General features: G+C 39.3%; 1 protein-coding gene across 1 annotated transcript in view; it reads left to right on the top strand.

Annotated features, from left to right (window-relative positions):
• Positions 1-22,795, top strand: part of PARM1 (prostate androgen-regulated mucin-like protein 1) — a 127,787-nt gene that overhangs the window by 92,804 nt on the left and 12,188 nt on the right. The window contains exon 3 of the mRNA XM_072624236.1: positions 17,373-17,451. Within this exon, the coding sequence (XP_072480337.1) occupies positions 17,373-17,451 (79 nt within the window). The remainder of the gene's footprint in view (positions 1-17,372; positions 17,452-22,795) is intronic.

Genomic DNA, 22,795 nt, shown 5'->3' with positions numbered 1-22,795 from the left:
TTTTTCTGGCTGCCCCCCATGTTTGGCATGTTCTTCCTCCTCTTCTCAGCCTCCTGGCTCCCTGGCTTCCTTCATGTCCCAACTAAAATCCCATCTTTTACAAACAGTCTCTCCCAATCCCACTTAATCCTAGTGCCTTCCCTCCATGACTTATTTCCTATTTATCCTATATGTAACTTCTCTGTATATATTTGCTGATTCCTCCTCCCCCCCCCCCCGCCCCCTCCCATTAGACTGAGGTCAAGGACTGTCTTCCACTTCTTTTTGCATACCCAGTGCTCAGCAAAATGTTTGGCTCATGGTGTATGCCTGATAAATGCTGATGGATCGATGACCCCTTTCTGTCTTAAAAGCTGTCCTCCATAATCATTTTAAGTTGATTATTTCACCCAAATACAAACTAGTTCTCTGGGTCTCCCATCTCCCTAGGAATGACCATGGGTCTGATACCCCTTTCAGGAAAGAGAACATAAAAGATGAGCCCCACCCCCTTCCTCATCGTGCACCAGAATTTGGGATTTATTTTCCTCTAATTGTCCATTATCAAATCCTGGTGTGATTTAGTGACTGGGACATCTGCAAAGCTGATTAATAAATACAGCAGGACCAAAGTCATTAATTTTATAGCCAACAGGCTCAATTTCACCAATGGTTCCACTGAGATTCTTCAATCTTTGGACTGTGCTAATTATTATACCTGTTCATCTTCCACTCTGCAGCTTAGGGGCAGGTGACATGGGGGCCCTTTTCTTTGCTCTTTTCCAATGTTGTGTGATGAAAATGATAGACTGACATTGTGTTTGACACCTACAGGGTCAGTATCCTGCCTAGGGCTCTCAGGATGTTTTCCTTCTCTCTCACCTATTTGCATTTTATGTTCTCTTTGAATGTAGGAAATGCCAAACAGGAAGGTCACTCCTGCTAAAACTGGCATACCCTAGTGCGGGAGCTCATCATCTGGGGTCTATGCACTCCCAAAGGATCATGAAGAGATTTCAAGGGATCCATTAACTTGGATGGGGAAAAGATACAATTATTTCAATATAATTGATTACCTTTGTATTCAGATGTATATTATTTTATGCATTTAAAAACATTATTCTAAGAATGGATCTATAAGCTTCAAGAGACTGCCAAAGGGGTCCATGATATAGAAAAGGTTAAGACCACCTAATTTAGAAGAATAACAACTTCCACCTGGTGTGAACCTTCACTGTGACTGTGGGAAATGGCAGTGATATTAACATACCTAAGAATGTTAATAATATGTTTTGCCATGTTAATATGCTTTGGCATCAGTGTGGAAAACAGACTGAAGTGAGGAGGCAGGGAACCCAACTAGCAGCCTCTTCTATCAATCAAGGCATGAGATAATAAGGGTCTAAACTAAAGTGGTAGCTGTGTGAGTGGAGGGAAGGATTTAGAGGTGAGTGAAGTCATTGGGTAGAAACAGCAAGATCTGACAGCTGATTGGCTATGCAGGGTGAGGGAGAGTGAGAAGGGAAGGATCACACCACGGTTACACGTTTGGAAGACTCACATTAGGATAGTGCCTTCAAGGCCTAGAAAAGGAGCGAATTTCAGGGGAAAGATGATAAGTTCTGTTTAAGACATGCTGGATTTGAAATGTCATTCAACATGCATTTATTAGTGTTTACTGCATGGCAAGTACTGTGCCAAGTGCTAGTTTCAGGATCAACAATTTGAGATTACCAATGGGTGACTGGTGGAAGATGCTAAAGCCAGATATATAGCTCTGGGAGTTATCTGCAAGCAGACAATAAGGAAACCAATGAGATTAGGTTACCATGAGAGAAAATGTAGAGAGAGAAGAGTAGGTGGCCTGTGATGACTTCACCATTATCACTCCCCACCTCCCAAGTGCTTCAGAAACAACTAACGGGGATCTGAGAACACCCCAGTGCCAATGCAATATGCGGAATACATTGTAATAATAAATAAAGGTAAATAAAATGAATAAATATGAAGACTAAATACTCAAATAAATATTTATAAAATAAATGATAAATGAATAATGACAAATATCAAATAAAACAAAACTTATCATATATAATATATAATGTTTATTTATATATAATAATAAATAGATTATATCATACGTAATATGATATAACTATTAATATTATAATATATAATTATATTATAGGTTAATATCGTTCTATATAATAATAAAACTAATCATAAATAAATATGAATAAAAAGAAATATAAAATAAAACGCTCTCCTCATCTTCTGCTTCTATCCCCAGTGTCCAGAGAAGGGAGACAGTCTCTCCCCAGAACAGAAGGAGCTCTGTTCCCTTTTCATGTGTAGTAACTGCCTTGATAAACATATTAAGTTTACCACAAAGGCTGAGATGATGAGGGGTTTATTTTTTCTCTCACTTTGGCTGCTGGCCAGGCTATATTTATGCCCTTCCGTCTCAGGATCACATGGTTTACAGTTGGGGAGCCCTTTGAGGGAAGGAAGCAGATTTGCTTTTTGGGTAACTGAAGACTTTCTGGGGGTTTTTTTCCTATTCATTGCCAACTCAAAGTATATTTTTCTGTTACTTCTCTCTAGCCCCCTTCCTCACTTTCTCGTTCTCTGCCCCTACCTTCTCAACCCTATCTCAAAAGTCTAGTAGCAATTTTCTCTATCTAAGGACTTAACGATAACTTGCCTGCATCTTAGCTCACTGGCACACTTGTATACTTTGGACATTTTCTACTTCTATCCCACAATTCCCTCTCAGTTCATAATAATATTACTTCAGCCTCTAATTCTTTTAATTTGACACAATTGAACCTTTTCTCAGAGAAGCTTTTCTAATCCTTTTCTGTCTCTTGTGAGATCTACCCTAAGGGAGGTAGTCGATATTCTTACCTTCATCTCTCTCCAGTCTTTCACTTTAGCCATAGAAGGTGAAGGGTGTTCCATAAGGACATGCACTGATGATCCTCCAAGTTGATTCAGCTGAGTCAAGCTGCCCTGCCTCTGAGGTGGCCACGATGGTCTAACATCACACCCTAGTACCAAATTGGAGATCACACCCAGGTTAAGCTGCAGTTCTCACTATAGTTAGTTAAAATAAAATGCAAAAGTATGCCTTGAGATAGAGGACCTCCAATTTCTTGTAGATTATAATTGTAAATCAAATGTAGTAGCGCTTTAAAACCATGGTAACCAAAAACCACAGAGGCTTATTTGAAATGGTTTCTATTAGCTTAAAATCTGTCCTCTCTGCCTTGGTATAGTTTAACTGATGCCTGTATGAGAAAGAGAAATACATGGGGGAGGGGGAAAGGGAGTAAAGAAAAAAAGCATTTCATCTTCCTTAGGAGGCGAGGAGTTACCTGCTTTGTTGTTCAGTCCTTCCAGTCGTGTCTGACTCTCTATGACCCCATTTGGGGTTTTCTTGCTAAAGATATTGGAATCAATTCCTTCGCTAGCTCCTTTTACAAATAAGGAAATCAAGGCAAGCAGGCTTAAGTGACTTGCCCAGGATCACACAGGTAATAAGTACCTGAGGTCAGGTTGGAACTCGAGCCTTCTCAGCTCCAGGTCTGACATCCTATCCGCTGTGCCACCTAGTTACCACAGGCAAGCTGAATATTACCTCTTTCATTATCTGTTTTTAAAAACCAATTTAAATCTATCTACTTTTTTAAAAAAAAATCATTTGCTAGGTGGACTTCAATGTAGTTAACAATATTTCAGGGAGAAATACTGAAGAGAACAATTTGTTATTAAGGATCTCAGTAGCATTCCTTAGATATAGACAATATGCCCATTACACAGAAGTCTCTTTTTTTTGAGACAGTTAGAGTTAAGTGACTTGCTCAGCTAGTAAATGTCGGCGGCCAGATTTTAACTTAGGTCCTCCTAACTCCAGGACCAGGCACTCCATCCACTCTACCATCCAGCTGCCACTCCACAGAAGTCATTTTCTTAGTCTTATCCTATCCATAGAAAGAATCATTAGCAGTAGCCTGGCCCATTGCCTGGCATCTAGTAAGCTCTTAATAAATGCTTGTTGATTGATTGGAAATTAACTTTTCTCTCCATGGCAACCCATAAACCAAAAATAAGTACAAAGTGGCCCTCATCCAAGTGTGACTCCCTTCTGTTTTGTGGTGATGGTTCGAGCACCAAAAAAGGAATCAGGAGATGTTAAGAATTGTAGGTTGTTGATTTTTAGATTCACTATAAACATAAACTTTAGGCATAGACTTTAATTAGGCTATGGGTACACTAAATGTATAATCCTTGTCCAATGGTCAATGAGTGGATATAAGAATAGAGGAGTGGAATCATGTCAGTCTTTACATTCTGTCTATAAAGAAAAGGAATTCATGGCTAATTAGAAGGATGCTGCACAGGTACTCTTGGGAGAGGTAAAAATAAAACAAAACCAAAAAGGGAGCCTCGTAGAGTGTATGTTATTGTATGCTCAAAAGCAGTGAAAATCATTTTTCATAGGATATTTGGTCATCACATGTTACAATACTAATAATAAGTATTCACAAAAAGGCCACTATGAAATAATTACCTACTTATCAATATCAACTGCTAACAATGAATGGGCAGAGAAATTCTAGGAAGGACTTGATAAGACCCTCCAAATTGTCAACTCCGATACTATACAAAGGTGGGAAAAAGTTGTTGTAGTTCACCCTTCATTTGACCAGTGGCATCATTGATGAGAGATGTCTTGACTTACACATGGATTGGGTTTAAGTGAGGCAGAGCTGCACAAAGACATCAGCCTCACTCAACTCTTCCAGAATCATCAAAGTCCAGTGGCAAGAAAAAAAGTCAAGACAACTGGTGATGGCCCAGGATGCATTGGACGGCCTTTGCATCTTCACTATCTGACCACAGTGCCTTCTTCAGCCACCTTCATGGCTATTGGAACAAATTGTTCTCATCTGCCCATTCTGTTGGGACAAATCTTCACATGCTAGGTAGACACCCCCTTAACTCACCAATGAACTGGAGATCTGTCAGTTACCTTTAACCTGGTTTAGCCCATCTGCCAAGATGGTTTTTATCAGAGTGTGGCCACAGGTGAGAGTTGAGTGAAGGTAGATGAGCAGCCCTGAAAGGGGCTCAGCAAGCCTGCATCCGAGAGGTTCTGGTCCCTCCTGAATACTCATGAAGAAGGAATTAGAGAGGCAAAAGATTCACTTTACATTATTATATGACTTGATCCTCAAACAACCTTAGCAGTTAGGTGCTCCTATTAGTCCCATTTTACCAATGAGGAAAGACATTCAGAGATTGGGTATTTTGGCCAGGACACACAACTAGTGTCTCACGTTGAATCTGAACTTAGAACTTACTATCTCTAGCTTCGACATCCCTCACTACCTCATGGTCTCACAGCTATATCAGAAAATACTCTTCGAAAAAGTAATAAGGTGCTGGGCATGGTGAACATCAAATAGCATCACACACACAAAGTGAAATAGGTTATATTTCAACAAACTGGAAAGGACTTGTTATTCATTTGGGAATTTTCCACGAATCACCTTCTATCCAGTGACACTGACCTCTTTTCTGTTTCCCAAACAGGACATCTCTTAGCTCCAGGCATTTCCTCTGGCCATTCCCCACACCTGGAATACTTGCCTTTCTCATGTCTGCCTCCTGGCTTCGCTGGCTTCCTTCAGTAGCCAGCTTCGATCTTACCTTCTGCAGGAAGCCTTGCCCAGTCTTTCTCACTTCTAGTGCTTTCCTCCTGTTGATTATTTTCTATTTACCTTGTATGTACATACTGTTATTTATTATCTCCCCTATAAGACTGTGAGCTCCTCAAGGGAAAAGACTCTCTTTTGCCTTTCTGAGCACAGGTGCCTAGAACATAATGGTCAGTTGATGTCTACGTACAGTCAGCCTGTCTTCTTTTCTTATTTGAGATCAGAATTAGTAAAAAGCATGAAGAAAGAGAAACAAGAACCATATGGCATAAAATTAAAATGAGTGAATTCTAATCTATTTAAACAGGGAGCTGACAAGCAAAAATAGGAAATGAAAAAATATGGAGAGGGAGGAAGAGAGAGAGAGAGAGAGAGAGAGAGAGAGAGAGAGAGAGAGAGAGAGAGATTTTTCTCTATCAAGGACAATGGAACCATTGTACTTGAACTCCAATATCACAGCCCCATATATACTTATAAAAGAGGTAGAAATAGTGCTAAGGGGAACAAAGACAAGAAAAGTAGCCTGATTGTGTTGTGTTTGTATGGAAATGTGTGTGTGTATAGGTGTGTGCATGTATATATGCATATTTTTTCAATAAATATTGAATTGAATTGAAATTACAAGTATTTCTTTTCTCTCCCTTCTGCCTCTCCACCCCCAAATGAAAAAAGAAAAAAACTCTTGTGTCAGATGTGCATAATCAAGCAAAATAATTTCTCACATTGCCTATGCATGTCTCATCCTGCCTCTATGAGATGGAGAGGAAGAAGAAAGTACCTTGCAGGCATGGGAGACAGTCCATGCAAAGGTAGAGAAAGAGTGTAATGTACAAGGAGAAAGGCAGTTAGAATGGATCTCAGAGTGCAGGAGGGAGAGTGATGTAAAATGAAGCTGGAAATATAAGTGGGAACATGTTTGTGAAGAGCTTTAAAAGTTAAACAGAGAATTTTGCATCTGATTCCAGAGGCAATGGAAATCTATTTCAGTTTACTGAGTAGGGCAGTCAGATCTGTGTTTATGGAAAATCCCTTTGACAGCCATTCAGACAATAGACTAAAGTGGGGAAACCAGTCAGGAGAATGCTGAGATAAATCTCTAGAATATAGAAAAGGAATGAAATGCAACAGATGTTGTGGAGGTAGAAATGGCAAGATTTGGCAACTGGTTTAATAAATGGGGCAAGGGAAAGTGAGGAGATGAACATAACTTCAAGGTTGTGATTCCAGGAGATAGGAAGAATGGTGATGATGCCTTCCACAGACATAGGAATTCTGGAAAACAGAGAGATCTGGGGTCAGACATAATGTTTTATACATGCTGTGTTTAAGAAGAATTGCATTTCTGGGGAGAGAACCATGCTCGACATAGACATCTCCGAGTCATTGACATAATTCAACCCACAGGAGCTGATGAACTTAAAAAGAGAGAGGGAAAAGAGAGGGAGAAAAATAGCAGAGAAAAAAGATAGGGAGCCAAGGAAAGAACTTTGTAGTGGACCCACAGTTAGGCTGTGTGTTCTGGATGAACATCAGTAAAGGAGGATGCAGAGAGTGGCTAGACAAGTAGGAGAACCAGAATAAAGTGATATCGTGAAAATCCAAACAGAATATCCAAGAGGAGAGGATAATCAGTGGTGCCAAATGCATGAGACAGGTTGAGAAGGATGAGGCTAAAAAAAGAAAATTAGATTTGGTACTTAAGAGATTATTGGTAACAAACACAGAAAAGTCTCCTTTCCTCCAGTCTGCTCTTTCCAGCAGTAGTACTCTTTCTCCAATCAGATCAGCTCCCCCATACAACTGCTGAGCTTGTCTTTTTATGTTTTTCCCAATTACATTTTAAAACAATTTTTGATTTTTTTTTAAGTTTTGAGTTCCAAATTCCTTTTCTCCCTCCCTTCTCCCCTCCCTGAGATTACAATCAAGCCTGTTTGTCTTCAGTGAATTGGGCTCAGTTTTAAGTAACTGCTAATTATCTTCTTTTTTCCCCTCTATTCTGCTTCTCAGCTCCTTTGGATTCTGTGTTTTGGCTTCTGAATTGTAATATTTTGGCTTGGAAGCTGGCTCCTCATGTCTTTTATCCCTCAAATCAGGATCTCTTCCTATGTAGTTACCCACCTCCATCTTAGGCTCAGAAAGTCCAAATTCCCATTTTTTTCAGAAAGGACACAAGTAGCCAACACATAATAATCCCAATGTATTACAGCCATCTACATCAGTAAATGCTTTGACCTTCAAGGGCCTACTTTCTCTCAGATCCTCTCAAAACTACGTGTGTCTCCCCTCAAGCATTGTTTTCTGGCTGGCTGATTTTCCTCAGGTTCTCTCAGAATTGTCTGTGTTTTCCCTCAAGCAGTTTTTCTGTGTTTCTCATCTTTATGTCATTTTTCTGCCCTTTTCAGTAAATAAAATGGTCATATAAGAAAGAAACAGGACCTTACACAAATAAATATTTTTTGGAAGGAGAGATAAGGTTCAACTTATGATTTTATCCACCTAGAGAACTCCCAGTGTGGAAACTCCATGCCTAAATGAGGATTGGCAACTCATTGGTAATTTATAGCTTCAGAAAGTGCCTGGGAACACTGAGAGGTTGTAAGACTGGTCCCTGGCCACACAGATGAATGTGTGTCAGAGACAAGACTTGAACCTAGATCTTCCACCAACATCAAGGTTGGGCCTCTGCTCACTATACCCCAATGTTTTTACATTAGTAACCATAACACAAAATAATTCGCAAAAAGCACAAAAGATGTGTAAGCCAAGTGTGATGTATATACGTTCAACTTTGCCTAGTTCAGCACTGTTCAGAAGCAGCGTGGTTGTGTCTTCACTCAGATGTCATGTTTTTGGTATGAATCCTGCTTCAGACGTTAACTGGGTGACCACAGTTTACCTCTCTGGGACTTTGTTCTCTCATCACCAAAAGGAAGCGGTTGAATTTAAAGACCTTTCTCATCCAGATATAAATCTTTGATACAAAAAAATTTAAATAAAAAATAAAGAAAAGAAAACAAACTATTAATCTGATGGTGACAATTTACCCTTTTGGTAAGCAGTGGGAAGAATATGTCTAGAAACTTACTAGGTATCACAATTTGTGGATGATAATAGAAAAGTCTCAATTCTTCCATTTAAGGTGGATTTACTGCATGAATCACCATGTAGTTTATGATAATGGTGTCAAACTCAAATAGAAATAGGGGTCACTAAACCATACATAAAGACCCTTGCAGGAGGCATTTTAAGGTAGAAAACCACATATTAACATTATCTGTGTTTTAGTGTATTTTAATTTGGTTTGTTACATATTTCCCAATTACATTTTAATCTGATTTGAGCAACACTCAGGAATGCTGTGCACTGCATGGGCCTTCTGTTTGACACCCCTAGGTCTGCAGGACATAGAGGTCTCCAGTAGGAGTATCTCAAATGGCTGGCTGAAAAGCTAAGCTATTTCATGAAAAAAATAGCCAGATGACATGTTCTTTTCCTTGTTCTTAAGTTAACTCTCCTTGTCTCCTGCCTCTCTGCCTCCTCCCCTCCTCTTTGTTTCTCTGCCCACTTCCACCTTGTAAAAATAAAAGCAAAAAGGAGGGACTTTCCATTTTATTTTGAACAAAGCTTGAGGAGAAATTACTTTCACTTTGATTGTTCCATAAAATTGCTTCAGCCACAGCACAAAGGTATATTTCTGCTGACTCCACAACACTCCATACATGCTCTCAGAGGGCCTGAGGAAAGATTTGGATCCTTGTTGGCAGAAAGCTCATTCCAAGAAAAAGCATCTCCACTGTAGGGTGCTCCTAACAGGTTAGCCATTGAAAGGAAAAAATGCAAGACATAGGTACATCCCATCAGACCACCTCGAAGATTATCTTTCTTCCTTCTCATACTTGGTAAAAAGGAGAAAGGGAGGGGTAAATATTAAAGCAAAATCTTCCTTCCATAATGGGCCTTTCCAAAGATTACCTATTGGTGGAAAAGATTCGTTAATATAACAGCAAGTTTCCCACAGAGTCTTTACTTGGTAGTTTCAGATAGATGTTTGCTTTTTTAAGGAGGAAAACCTGCCAAATTCAGTTTTTCACTTCGTGTCTCATGTCCATACTGATCGTCTCCCCTTTCAAAAAAAACTGCCTTCTAGAAGTTTCTCCTAGTGTCTTCCTAGTGAGATGTATCTGCTAATTTAAACCTTAGTCATGACTGTTGTAACTTGAATGCTTATTTAATCAGAAACTCTTTCCAACTATGTCAAAATGCTCACACACACACACACACACACACACACACACACACACACACACACACACATACACACACACCCCAAAGAGATTACAAAATAAATTAGGGGAAGTCCAGTACATTTTTTAAAAATATTTTAAAGTTTTTTTTCTTTTTTTAATCCTTGGGGGCCCTTCTTACTTATTTTATCCCATATATCAATCTTTCATTTAAACAATAATCTATAAACATGAGTAATTTATTTCATGACTTAGTCACTTCCTAATAATTTATCCTCATTTACCTTTATCCTGCTTCTATTTAAAATGTTTCTGAATCCAATAATCTGCCAGCCTCTTTTTTTTTTTTTTTGAGGAGGGGGAGTGGTTTCCTTTTTTATTTCCTTTTTTGCATGCGATCCTCAAGTATCTTTCTAAATGTTCATCTCCTTTCATTGATCGTTAAAGTCTGCATGCTAGGTCCCAGTGGTCTTGGTTTCAGCTTCAACTGCTTGTATAAAATATACTATTTCATCCCTTCTCTGATATTTGTAGATATAAAGTAATCCCATGTAATTTCAGTTCTCATTTCTTCGTGTCTGAAGGTCTTTCTCTTGATCGTTTGGGAAATTTGGTTTTCTCACGTTGAAATTATTCTATTTAGTCACTCCATGCCTTGGAACTTGATGAACAGGTATTTCTTGGCTCTCTATGGATTTGCTTGGTTGATGCTTTTTCCTCTGTATTCAACAGTTCTGTACAGTTTTCTTGTATTGTTTTCTGAAGTATGACATGCAAGTTTTTCAATTTGTTATGTTTTGGGGGGATACCTAAGGTTCTTAAGACATTTTCAAGGAAAGTTACTTTGACTTGGAGGCAGCTAGGTGGTGCAGTGGATAGAGCATCAGTGTAGGAGTCAGGAGGACCTGAGTTCAAATCTCACCTCAGACTCTTGACACTCACTAGCTGTGTGACCTTGAGCAAGTCACTTAACCCCAATTGCCTCATCCTGAGTCATCTCCAGTCATCCTGATGAATATCTGGTCACTGGATCCAGATGGCTCTGGAGGAGAAGAGAGGCTGGTGACCTGCACAGCCTTCCCTCACTCAAAACAAGGTCAAGCGCAAGTCATGTCATCATTTCTCTGATGGCAAGGTCTTCTTGGGCAACGAAGGATGAACACACACTCTTTGACTTATATAGAATTCATAGGTTCTTTTAACATATTTACCTTTGGCTTCTCTTCTCCCAAATTTTCCTTCTTGCCAGTAATTTCATGTCCCCCGTATATTGCAAACTTTCTCAGCTTCTATTCATTTGAAAGTAGATTTCCCATAATGCATTCACATTTCCTTAATAAATCAATAAACATTTATTAAGGGCTTCCTATTTACCAGGCACTACACTAAGTGCTAAGGATACAAAAAGAAACAAAATATAGGCCCTGCCCTCAAGGAGTTTACCATGTGGCGGGGAGCCAACACGCAAACAAATACATACAAAGCTATAAATACACAATAGGAAGTAATTAACATTACTCAGAGCGCTATTAAGGCACTGGAGTTAAGAAGGGTTGGGGAAGAATTTCTGTAGAAGGTAAGATTTTAGTTAGAACTTAAAGGAAGCCAGGGAGGTGAGTGGTCAGAGTGGAGGGGGAAGAGCATTCCCTGCAGGCGTGGAGGACAATCACAGAAAATGCCCAGAGCCAAGAGATAGAATGTCTTATGGTGGCACAGCCAGGAGACTCAGGTCAACAAGATCATAGAGCATGTGTTAGGGAATAAAGTGTAAGAAGACTGGAAAGGTAGGAGAAGGTTGGGTCATTCAGGGCTCTGAATACTTGTATTTGCTCTTGGAGGGATAAGGAACCACCGGAATTTATTGAATGGAGGGTGGGAGGAGGGAAATGAGCTTTAGGAAAAACCACTTTAGTGGATGAATGGAGAAGGTTTTGGAGTGGGGAGATTTGAGGCAGGCAGACCCACCAGCAAGCTAATGTAGTAATCCTGGGGTGTGGTGATGAGGGTCTGCAACAGGGTTCAAGGAAAGAAGGGGGCATATCTGAGAGATGTTGCAAAGATGAAATTGGCAGGTCTTAGACATGGGAGGTCTTGGATATAGGGGGTAAGAGATAGTGAGGAATCCAGGATAACTCTTATGTTGCAGGGCTGAGGGACTAGGAGTACAGTGTTCCCCTCTCCAGTAATAGGCAAGGTTGACCCTGGGGAGGGTTTAGGAAGAAAGATGATCACTTCTGTTTTGGACATATTGAGTTTAAGATGTCTACTCAACATCCAGTTCAAAATGTCTGAAAGGCAGTTGCAGATGTCACATTAGAGATGGGGGCAGGATAGGTAGTCATCAGCTTAGAGATGGTAATTAACTCCATAGGAGCTGATGAGATCACCAAGTGAAGTAATATAGAGTGAGAAGAAAAGAAGGTCCAGGACAGAACTCTAAGAGATAGCTGTGCTTAGAGGGTGTGATCTGAAAGAGGATGCAGCAAAGGAGACAGAGAGGAAGAGGTCATATGTAGAATTCCAATTCCTGACCTAAATTCAGTTCTCAATTCTTCTTTATTTTTTCATTTCTTTTTTGAACCATTCTGGACTATCTTGCTGATATTCCACGATCTCTGGTTAGTTCACAGGATTTTGTCTTTCACCAGGCAATATTGGTTCACTTTCCTTGATATGGTTCTTCAATGTGATTTGCTTTCTTTTTGAGCTTTTACACATTCTTCTTTCTTCCTCTCTGTTGTTTTAGCTGTTTACATAGTAAATTTTTATTCATTTTTTTCTCTTCATCTTTTGGTATTTTCTTGTGGTCTCTGCCACTCACACTTTGGTCCCTACTCCTTATACAGGGATACAGATACCCCTGGAGTGGACTTAGCCTCCTCCCTTTGGACAATGTGGAAATCAGTTGAGTTTTCCAGGCTCCTTTCCAATCAGGCCTGGTGTGTTGTTATCCCGTAGCCTATGATCCTGAACACAGCATCCTTGTAGCCCTACTTATATCTCAATTCTCTTTTCATTTATGTAGAAAGACAGAATCAGTGATTGTTGCTTTTGGGGGGTCAAGAGGGTAAGGATATTCATTGCTATGAATGATCCCTCCAGTCAACTTCCCAGTCACAGCCCTGTGAATTTGCTTGCACATGTGGCAGTGGGCACAGAGGAGATGGGGAGACACTCTGAATGAGAACTCTAAGCACTAAGCTCTCCAGAGTTAACTCAATAGGTTTTTCCTCATTAGAATGTATTCTATCCTTACCTTGTAGGTCTAGGTATGATGACTATATATTTGGCACATAATTCCTTTCTTTTAAGGTTTCAGGGTCAAACAGTTCTGTAGAAAATGATGATTTTGCCATCTTGCTGGTCAAGACAAAAAATTTTCCAAAGAAAGTCAAAACTGTGAATATCCCTGAAGCAAACAGATGGAGGGAACCAACTGAGAAAAATTTGGAAAGGAAGACAAAGAGTTTATGTAATTTCTCTTTAAACTCCCTATAAAAAGGATAATTAAGCAGAAAGAGGGGTTAATTTTCAAAACCATATTGTTAAGTAGCAATCACTGAACCTCTAACCTCCTCTACGTCACCTCCTTCCCTCCCCTCCAGGTTACAGGCATTCTTTCCTGAGCTTGTGAAAATTTCAGGGCACTTGGAAAGAACTATTAGGAAGCATTAAGTACCTAGAAAACTGCACTAAGTCTTTTCCGTTGGTGAACTCTCAATTGCTCCGATCTCAGTTCATTTTGGAAACCTCTCACCTTTCCCCCAAAGCAGAAAGCAGCCTTTCAGAACAGGGCCAGAGGTTTAAAATGAGGGACATCTGACCCCCAGTCCTCTGGGGCTAAAGAAATCATCATCATCTTTGTGCCGCGTTGGCAGGAACATTTCTGATCATTTCATTTTATAATTATACTTGACCGGAAGTCAGGGACAATGGTGCCTGTCTGTGTGTGAACCCCTAGAAGCAAAATATTTGAGTTTAAAAATAAATGTTAAAGGCATCCTGCTACATTCCTGCCACTGTGACCTAAATTTAGGCATTCTTTAGTCTTCTCTTGCAGCTAAATGGAGAAGTAATAGAGCATCGACCTTGGAGTCAGGAGGACCTGAATTCAAATCCGACCTCAGACACAAATATCTGGGCAAATCTGAGCAAACCACTTAACCCTGTTTTCCTTGTCTGTAAAATGAGCTGGAGAAGGAAATAGCAAACCACTCCAGTATCTTTGCCAAGAAAACCCCAAATAAGGTCAAGCAAAGTCGGACATGACTGAAACAACACAAACCAGGCAATGTGCTAAATACCAAGGATACAAAGCAAGGAAAGACAGCCCTTGTCCTCAAAAATGTTACATTCTAATGAGTGAGAGAGCAAATGAATGAGTATAAACAAGCTGTATTCAGTATAAGTAAGGAATAATCAACAGAGGGACAGCCCCGGAATTGAGGGGGATTGGGAAAGACTTTCTTTAGAAGGAAGGATTTTAGCTGCCTCTTCCTTTCTCAAATATCTTCAATGGCTCCCCATCCCCTGTAAGATCAAATACAAATACCTTAGTCTCTGCATAGTCTTAAAGACTCTACAATCTGGACCCAACTTTACCTTTTCGGACTTACCTCGAGATATTGTCCTGCTTACATCCTACACTGTAGCCAAACTGGACTGCTCATTCTTCCCCGACTCATCTATTCTCTTTCTCACCTCCATCATCATTATAGCTAATATTCATGTAGCCCTTGAAAGTTTGCAAAGTGCTTTTGTATATATCATCTCATTTCATGTTCATAGCAACTCTGTGGGGTAGGTGCTATTCCCCATTTTACAGATGGGGAAACTGAGGCTGACAAATGCTAAGTTACTTTCCCAGGGTCACACAGCTAATAAGCATCTGAGGCTGGTTTTGAATTCAGGTCTTCCTGACTTCAAATCTCATGCTTTATCCAATGAACTACCTATTTCTGATTGGTGAACTGTTACTTTTTTTTTGCCAGGGCCCAGATCTCCAGGGCATTTCCCAGCCCCCTGGCTCTCTGCTTTTCCAGTGCTCTCTATGTGGTCCTCCAAAGGTCTGGAACCTTGAGGTCCTGCTTACTTGTATCTATATTTCTAACACTTGGCACGATGTCTGACATATAGCAAGTATTTAAGAAGTGTTTTATCTACCTAACCTATTCTTTGAAGAAGTTCCCACTCATCTAGATGTGAGAGTTCTGATCTGTTTACATTTTGAAAAGAATATTTATATTATATTATCATATAATATATATTAATATTTTACATTTATATAACATATTATGTTTCATATATTATATTTTAATATATTATATTATTTTAGTCATATATAACATATGACCAATCAATCAATAGGCATTCATTAAAACCCTACTATGCGCCAACCACTTTGCTAGGCACTAGACCACCTCCTTCCACTGGCGTTGCTGTATACGTAAGTCATAGTACAAACTAAGATCCAGTCATGATGATAATGAGGCACCAAGGGATTTTTTAAAATTCAGAATAAGTTTTAATATATAATGTTACAAAACTGAAGCAGACAGTGCTTACTCATTTTTTACAAAGTTCTTTATGTAGTGACAGACCCATATTATATAATCTTGAGAAAAAATGCGGCTTTGAAAAACTGGAAATAGCAATATTTTTCTAAATATTCTTTCTTTTTTAAATTTTTATTTATTTTATTTTTTTATTTTTATTTTTAGTGTAAGATAAAATAAGAATTTCCAGGCCATAGTATAATAAAAAAGTTATTTCACATGATACTCTAAATCTCTTATATATAACTTGCTCTTCAATTTAAATATATAATAAAGTTATCACGTAAATTTCTTTTTTTTTAATCTTTCCTTCCCCTGTCCCCACCCCAGGAATGACGGATATCCTTATAGATTTGACAAAGTTCTTTACATATTTGAGATATGAAACCTTTATCTGAGAAACTATCTGTAAAAATGTTTTCCCAACATTCTGCTTTTCTTCTGATCTTGGCCATGTTTTATTTGTACAAAAACTTTTTAATTTAATGTAATTATCCATTTTACACTTCTATCCCTTGTTGATTCATAAATTATTCACCCATCCATAAGTCTGATAATATATTCCATGTTATTCCAATTTTCTTGTAATAGCTTTCTTTATGTCTAAGTCAGGTGTCCATTTTGACCTTTTTTCTTGGTCAATAGTATAAGATACTGTGCTACGCCCAGTTTCTGCCATACTAGCACCCAGAGATTTTAAATGACAGGTCCAAAATTACATGGACAATGCCAGTAAGAAACATGAGCTGATGCTCCCAAGGCCTATTCTTGGATCCCAGGGCCAGCCTGTACACACAGCTTGATTTCATCGCTAACACTTAATGGCCAGGAAAGATAATTATCATCAGTTAGTCAACAAGCATGCATTAAGTTCCTGCCTCCTTTGTGCCAGCAATTGTCCTAGGTGTGCAGGATACAAAGAAAGGCCAAATAAATAAAATGACAGTCCCTGCCCTCAAGGAGCTCACTTCACAATCCAGTGGAAGAGACAACATACAAACAACTATGTGACATTTAAAAAATTCAAGAGACATAGTTTTGGGGTAATTTAGTCATTTTTATTAATAAGGCTAACATGTTACCGATAAAAAAGATCAGTGGCACTCTTGAATGCCCAAAAATGTCATGGCAGAGGGCCCATGATTTATATACCCTTGGAAAAGTGGATGGTCCAGAAGGTGGCAATCACCTCTGATTGGTTGACAATTAATGAGAAAATGAATATTCCAATAAGGGGCTGGACCTATTCTAATGAACTTTGTTCATGTCATTGACTTCTAAATTGCCCAGCTTTGGACAGTCTATTCAAAGAATTTATACCCACCCAAACCTGAGTAGTGAAGGTTGGATGGGGTCTGACTAGAATTGAGGAGAAAGTTAATTCAATCTTCATAGAATAAGCTTTTGAAATGAGGACTTTAGAAAAATGGAGGAACTCTGGATCTCCCCAAATCATTGGTTACCAATAATCTTTTCTCTCAACTGTATGCAAACAAGATATAGATAAGTTGGAGATCATCAACAGAGGGAAGGCAATGGAATTAAGAGGGACTGCTCAGGTTAGGTTTGAACCCAAATTTGAAGGAAGCCAAAGATGGAGATGAAGAGGCAGAGCATTCTAGACATGGTGGACATGGTCTACATAATGCCTCATCCAATTTGTGGAAGAGCCTGGTGAGTGGAAGCCAGCACCCACACCTCACTAAGCTCCTATACTTCATGCATCAGAAAATAGGGCAGACATAACCTGGTGTGCTTCATCCTTCTCTAGAGAAAATAATGGGGTTGGGGAGGGAACAGAGTCACCTGCTTTCCCAAATCAATTAACTCTTTGTCTTTTTCTCCCCTTCCATCCTTTTCCTTCTTTGCAGGAAGCGTCGTAGCCATTACCGTGACAGTGATTGCAGTGATACTGCTGGTGTTTGGGGTAGCAGCCTATCTGAAAATCAGGTAACATTTGCTTTATTTTCCATGTTTCCTATCTCTGAACTGTTCTCAATGATAAGCAACCAAAACAATTGAAGTACCCACTATATGCCAGGAATGATGGGATACAAAGAATTTTTTTCAGAAACTAAGTCCCTGCCCTCAAAGGGCTTACATTTCAACATGTGAATAGCCATGTACAACAAAATATAGCCACAGTAAATTAGAGATTCTCTTAAAGGAAAGGCATTCATATTTGCTAAGTTTCTTTGAAGTCTCTTTATTTCTCAGGTCCCTGAGATGCCAGCAGGAATTGACCATGGGTAGGGTGCTAAAATAGAATCAAAATGAGCATTTCATTTTATGCTATCCAGGCACAGAATAAGAGAATAGATGGCAAAGTAGAATAATATTATGGCTAAGGGATGAAAGACTGGGTCTTTGTGTCTTACTGGAGATAAAGTCAATGTCTCTAGGTTGGGTTCCATCTTGGTAAAGGAGTCCTATTAGAGCCCCATAGACATTCATTCTAGTGGTCAGGCTGCTATATCACCATTCTACTGGGGCTCCTAACCATTTTTATGTTGAGGACCCCACTGACAGTTGGATGAAACCTTGGAACCCTCTCTGAATCGTGTTTTTAAATGGATAAAATAAAATTAATAGGATTGCAAAAGAAACCAACTGTATTGAAATGCAGAGACCAAAATATTAAAAAAGAAATTCACAGAAAATACAAGTCTGGTCCAGAAGGAAAGCAATTAACTCTTTCAGTGTATTCAGAGGGCCAAGCATGATGGTGCATATCCGTCATCCCTACTGTGAAAGAAGCTGAGGCTGGTGGATAGCTTGAGTTCAGGAGTTCTGGAAGTGCAATAGGGCTCAAAGTAATTGGGCATGTGCACCAAGTCTGACTATGGACCGGTGAGTGTCCACTATTCTTCTAGCCTGGGCAAGATAGGGGATACCTAGAATCAAAAGTAAAAATAAAAAGTGCCCAGAACCTTCTTCAGAGTCCTTCCCCTCCTCCAATTCTAGTAAAACCTGCTTTTCCTCAAGTATTTACCATTGAGGTAAATAATAATAAATGATCAAATAATATGTTACATTCAATTGTATTGTTTTTCTGCTTATTAATATTGCAACAATATTGTTGCTGATGTTTTTCATGGCAAACTTGTTGCATTTCAGTCACTATTTGGGTCAAACAGGATTCTAGCAAGTATTCCAGGAACCAAACTAGCTTGCATAGCATAAAAAATGACCTTCTAAGTTTCAAACATCTCACTTAGAAAACACTTATAGCATAAAAAATGACCTTCTAAGTTTCAAACATCTCACTTAGAAAACACTTTTAGCACATAGCTCATTTGTGAGATGGGAATTTCCTGAATTTAAGCAGCAAAACACTGGACCTAGGGTCCATATCGTGCCTCAGATACTGTTGAGTTATATGACATGGGGCAAGTCACTGAAAGTAGATGAACCTTAGTTTCCAATTCTGCAAAAATTAAGGTCCCTTCCAGTTCTGAATCCATGACTTTCCATGCCTGGAGAGTGTACAGCAAGATTGATACCTTAACCCCCTCTACCAAATACACGCATGCACACACACACACACACACACACACACACACACACACACACACACAGCCCCACCAAGGATGTATTTCAGGACTTCTTAAATTGGTATCTATGACCTTTCTCCTTCATATTTATATAACTGTGTTTCCATGTAATTGGTTTCCTATGTTATCTTACATATTTTATTTAATGCATTAAAAGACATGATTCTGAAAATGAGTCCATAGGCTTCGCCATACTGCCATAGCACACACACACACACACACACACACACACACACGCACACATGTTGAAAACTCCTAGTGAAGAATCTCTGGTATTGGTCTACCCCAGAGGAAACATCCGAACTCCTCTAGCCAAGGAAAAAAGTAAATACAAACCATCTCAAATCAGTGACTAAGACGGGTATAGGACAAGAAGCCACAATATCAATCACTATCCTCTAGGCTGTTGATTTGCCACCCCTCCCACTCCCCAGCTAGAAAAGGCTAGAAAATAAAATCTACAAGTTTCATTAACGAGCCACTTAAATTTGTTCTAGCTGCCACTGATGTCTGATGAAATTTTTATAAAATTTCCAAGAGAACAGAGTAGTTTTTCTGAGCCAACTTTATGTCCAATGGGAAAGGTCAATGCCATATCAAACTGAAATGGGTCCTGAGTGTCTCCCTTCTCCCCTCCAATGATGCCAGTTCTCATGGGAATGGAAATGGAGCATCATTCTTGACCTCTGACACTGAAAACCAAAATGACCAGATGTCTCATACAGAAATCCCCAAAGGAAAAACCCTTCATGTTGCTCTATAAAGAACTCAGGCAAAAGAAGCATTAGGTTAATGGCCCTCACAGATCTTAAGCCCACAGTATAATCCCTTCAAGCCTTGTCTTGCAGCTTCTTGGACTTCCCCTGTTCCTTCCCTCTTCATCACCAATCAAGGATAAGTCACCCATCCATATAGGTTCTTATCCAATGCTGGGGAAATTATTAGTAATTCAAAGGTATTTTTCCCTAAGGTTTTATCTTGCCTCAACTGGAAATTCATTTCCGTTTTGCCTTTTCCCCAAATGTACAAAAAGATACAGAATAGTAGTCTGTTTCTGAGACTTGTTAGTTTATGACAACTGATGTCCCATACGAAAAATCAATGAAGGTGACTTTTTTCTATAACCAAATGAAAATACCATTGGCCTAGTTGGGGGGAGGTGGGGGAAGACATGTTAAATTCTTCTAATGCTTGCAAGAGCACTCTTGGTCATCTCTTCCACTCTCTGAGCCTCAGTTTTATCATCTATAAAAATGGGTTGTAATAATATTCATGTCATTATGCCACAAGAGTTATGAGGATTAGATTAAAATAATGTGCATATAGTGCTCTATCAATGTTGGTGAATTTTCTTTAAGTTTACACATGTGATTTCACTGATGTGAGGAACTCACAGTGGGGCAATTCTCTGCTTTAATACCTAATAGTATTTAGTCCATAAACTAGAGATGTAGAAACCCTCTTGGGATAAGTGGTCCCCCAGGGGTAATATAGTCAGTATGAATCAGAGGCAGAGATTAAAACCAGGACCAGCTCTCTATTTACTATACTATATTACTTCTCCAGCAAGGCTGAATAGCAAATAAACACTGGACTTCCAGTCAAAAGATCTGGTTCCAGATTCTGACTCCATTATTTTCTATCTGTGTGACACAAGGTAAATATCTTGACCTCGCCAGACTGATTTCCTCAAAGGAAAAAGCTGGATCCTAAGACATCTGAGGTCCCTTCTATTTTAAATCTAGTATCGTTTTTTAACATACTTCAACCTTGACTCAGTTTGAAAATACCACTTAAGAGAGTATGGATCTTGAAAATACCATTTAAAATGTATGGATGTGAAAAATAAATCACTGCTCTCAGGGAAACAATTAATAGATGATAGGTTTTAGAATTAGAGACAAATTAGAGGCCATTGAATCCAACCCCCTCATTTTACAGATAAGAACCCAATAACTTCCTATTCTAAAGCTACCCACCCTTTGCCTTGTGCCCTCTGGAATTCTGGTTCTATTGGTAACAAAGTTGTTTTCATCTTAAACCATTCCTTTCCTCATTCTCTTTCCTTCTTGTACTCACTGAGACCTCATGCTGACAGGACCTCCCTGACCACCCTTACAACCAGGACCCATTTCAGTTTGATATTTCATTGACCTTTCCCATTGGACATAAAGTTGGCTCAGAAAAACTATTCTGTTCTCTTGGAAATTTTATAGAAATTTAATCACACATCAATAGCAGCTAGAACAAATTTAAGTGGCTGGTTAATGAAACTTGTAGATTTTATTTTCTAGCCTTTTCTAGCTGGTGAGTGGGAAGGGTGGCAAATCAACATAGAAGAGGATAGTGAATTCATTCATGTTCCTAACTCATCGGTCATAGTGAGGATGCTGGAATATTCCTTGCCCCCCATTGCCATTTCTGGACTATCAGCTAATTAACATTCTGGTAGCTGCTGTCTCCCAACCTTCAAAATACTCTCCTTCCTTCCTTAGTGAATTCAGTACCTATCCCCTAGTCCGTACTTCAACATATGTATTGATGCTCCTTCAAATAATCTAGTCTCCCAGTTCTTCAATGTACTAATTTTTCATGACCTCCTCCTATATCCCACCTCAGCCACACACAAAGATAATCATACCCTAGGTCTTGTCCTCATCCACAAGCATTCCATTTTCATGTCCTTTATGTGATCATAATCTATCATCATTCCACCTTTCCTACTGCCTTGCAATGTGTAACATGGTCTTCATCCTCACCTTTATTTCCAATCCTTCCAGCCCTCTGTTCTTTCCCAGAAGATCAACCTTCTACTGGCTACACTGCCCTTGGTGAACTAGTTCATTTCTAGATGTTTCTCTGCTTTAGAGAGACTTACCCCTTTACTATGTTGTTTTTCATGCCCTGCCAGTCCCCAGCCTTGGATTACTCCCACTATCCATTGCCTTCAAATCTATTCTTATGCAACTGAATAGAGCTGGAGAAAATAATGAAATGTACCAATTTTTGTTACATGAACTTAACTGCACCGTCACTGTGGCAAGGCAATCCTTTTATACCTCTCTAATTGATACACTATCCTATTCACCACCATGACTTTACTAAATCTTTTCATCACTCCTCCAACCTCACCTTGCTCCCGCTTCCCACACCCTATCAGCTGAGAAACTGGCATCATATTTCACCGGAAAAAATAAGTCCATTTTCTGAGAGCTCCCTTTTCTCCCCTCCTCCTCATTTTATATCACTCAGATGCCTTCTATTACTAGCTCTTCCTTCACCTTTGTCCTAAATTAAGTCCTCACCAAAACTAACTAACCCCTCCACCTGCTCAAACCTTCCTATTCCATCCCATTTCCTCCAACAGATTGTCCCTTCTGTTATCTATGCTCTCATTAATCCTCCATGTCTCCCTGTTTACAGATTGCTTCCCTACTCTTTCTAGGTTTTCATGACACTGCTCTCTCCTGGTTCTTCTCCTACTTTTCTGACCACTGTTTCCCAGTTTCCCTTACTTGATCTTCATCCAGATCATGTGTGTCCTACAGGACTCTATCCTGGGCCTTCTTCTGTTACCCCTGTGTACTATTTCACTTGGTGATCTAATTAGCTCCTAAGAATTCAGTTATCATCACCATACAAATGATTCTCAGTCCTAACATTTATCCTGACTTCCATTCTTGCATCGCCATTTGAATATATTAAATTAGATGACCCATAAACCATTTTAAACTTGATAT

This window comes from Notamacropus eugenii, chromosome 7 (genome assembly GCF_028372415.1).
Source record: "Notamacropus eugenii isolate mMacEug1 chromosome 7, mMacEug1.pri_v2, whole genome shotgun sequence".
NCBI lineage: Eukaryota > Metazoa > Chordata > Mammalia > Diprotodontia > Macropodidae > Notamacropus > Notamacropus eugenii.
This window is presented reverse-complemented; position numbering and strand designations above follow the sequence as displayed.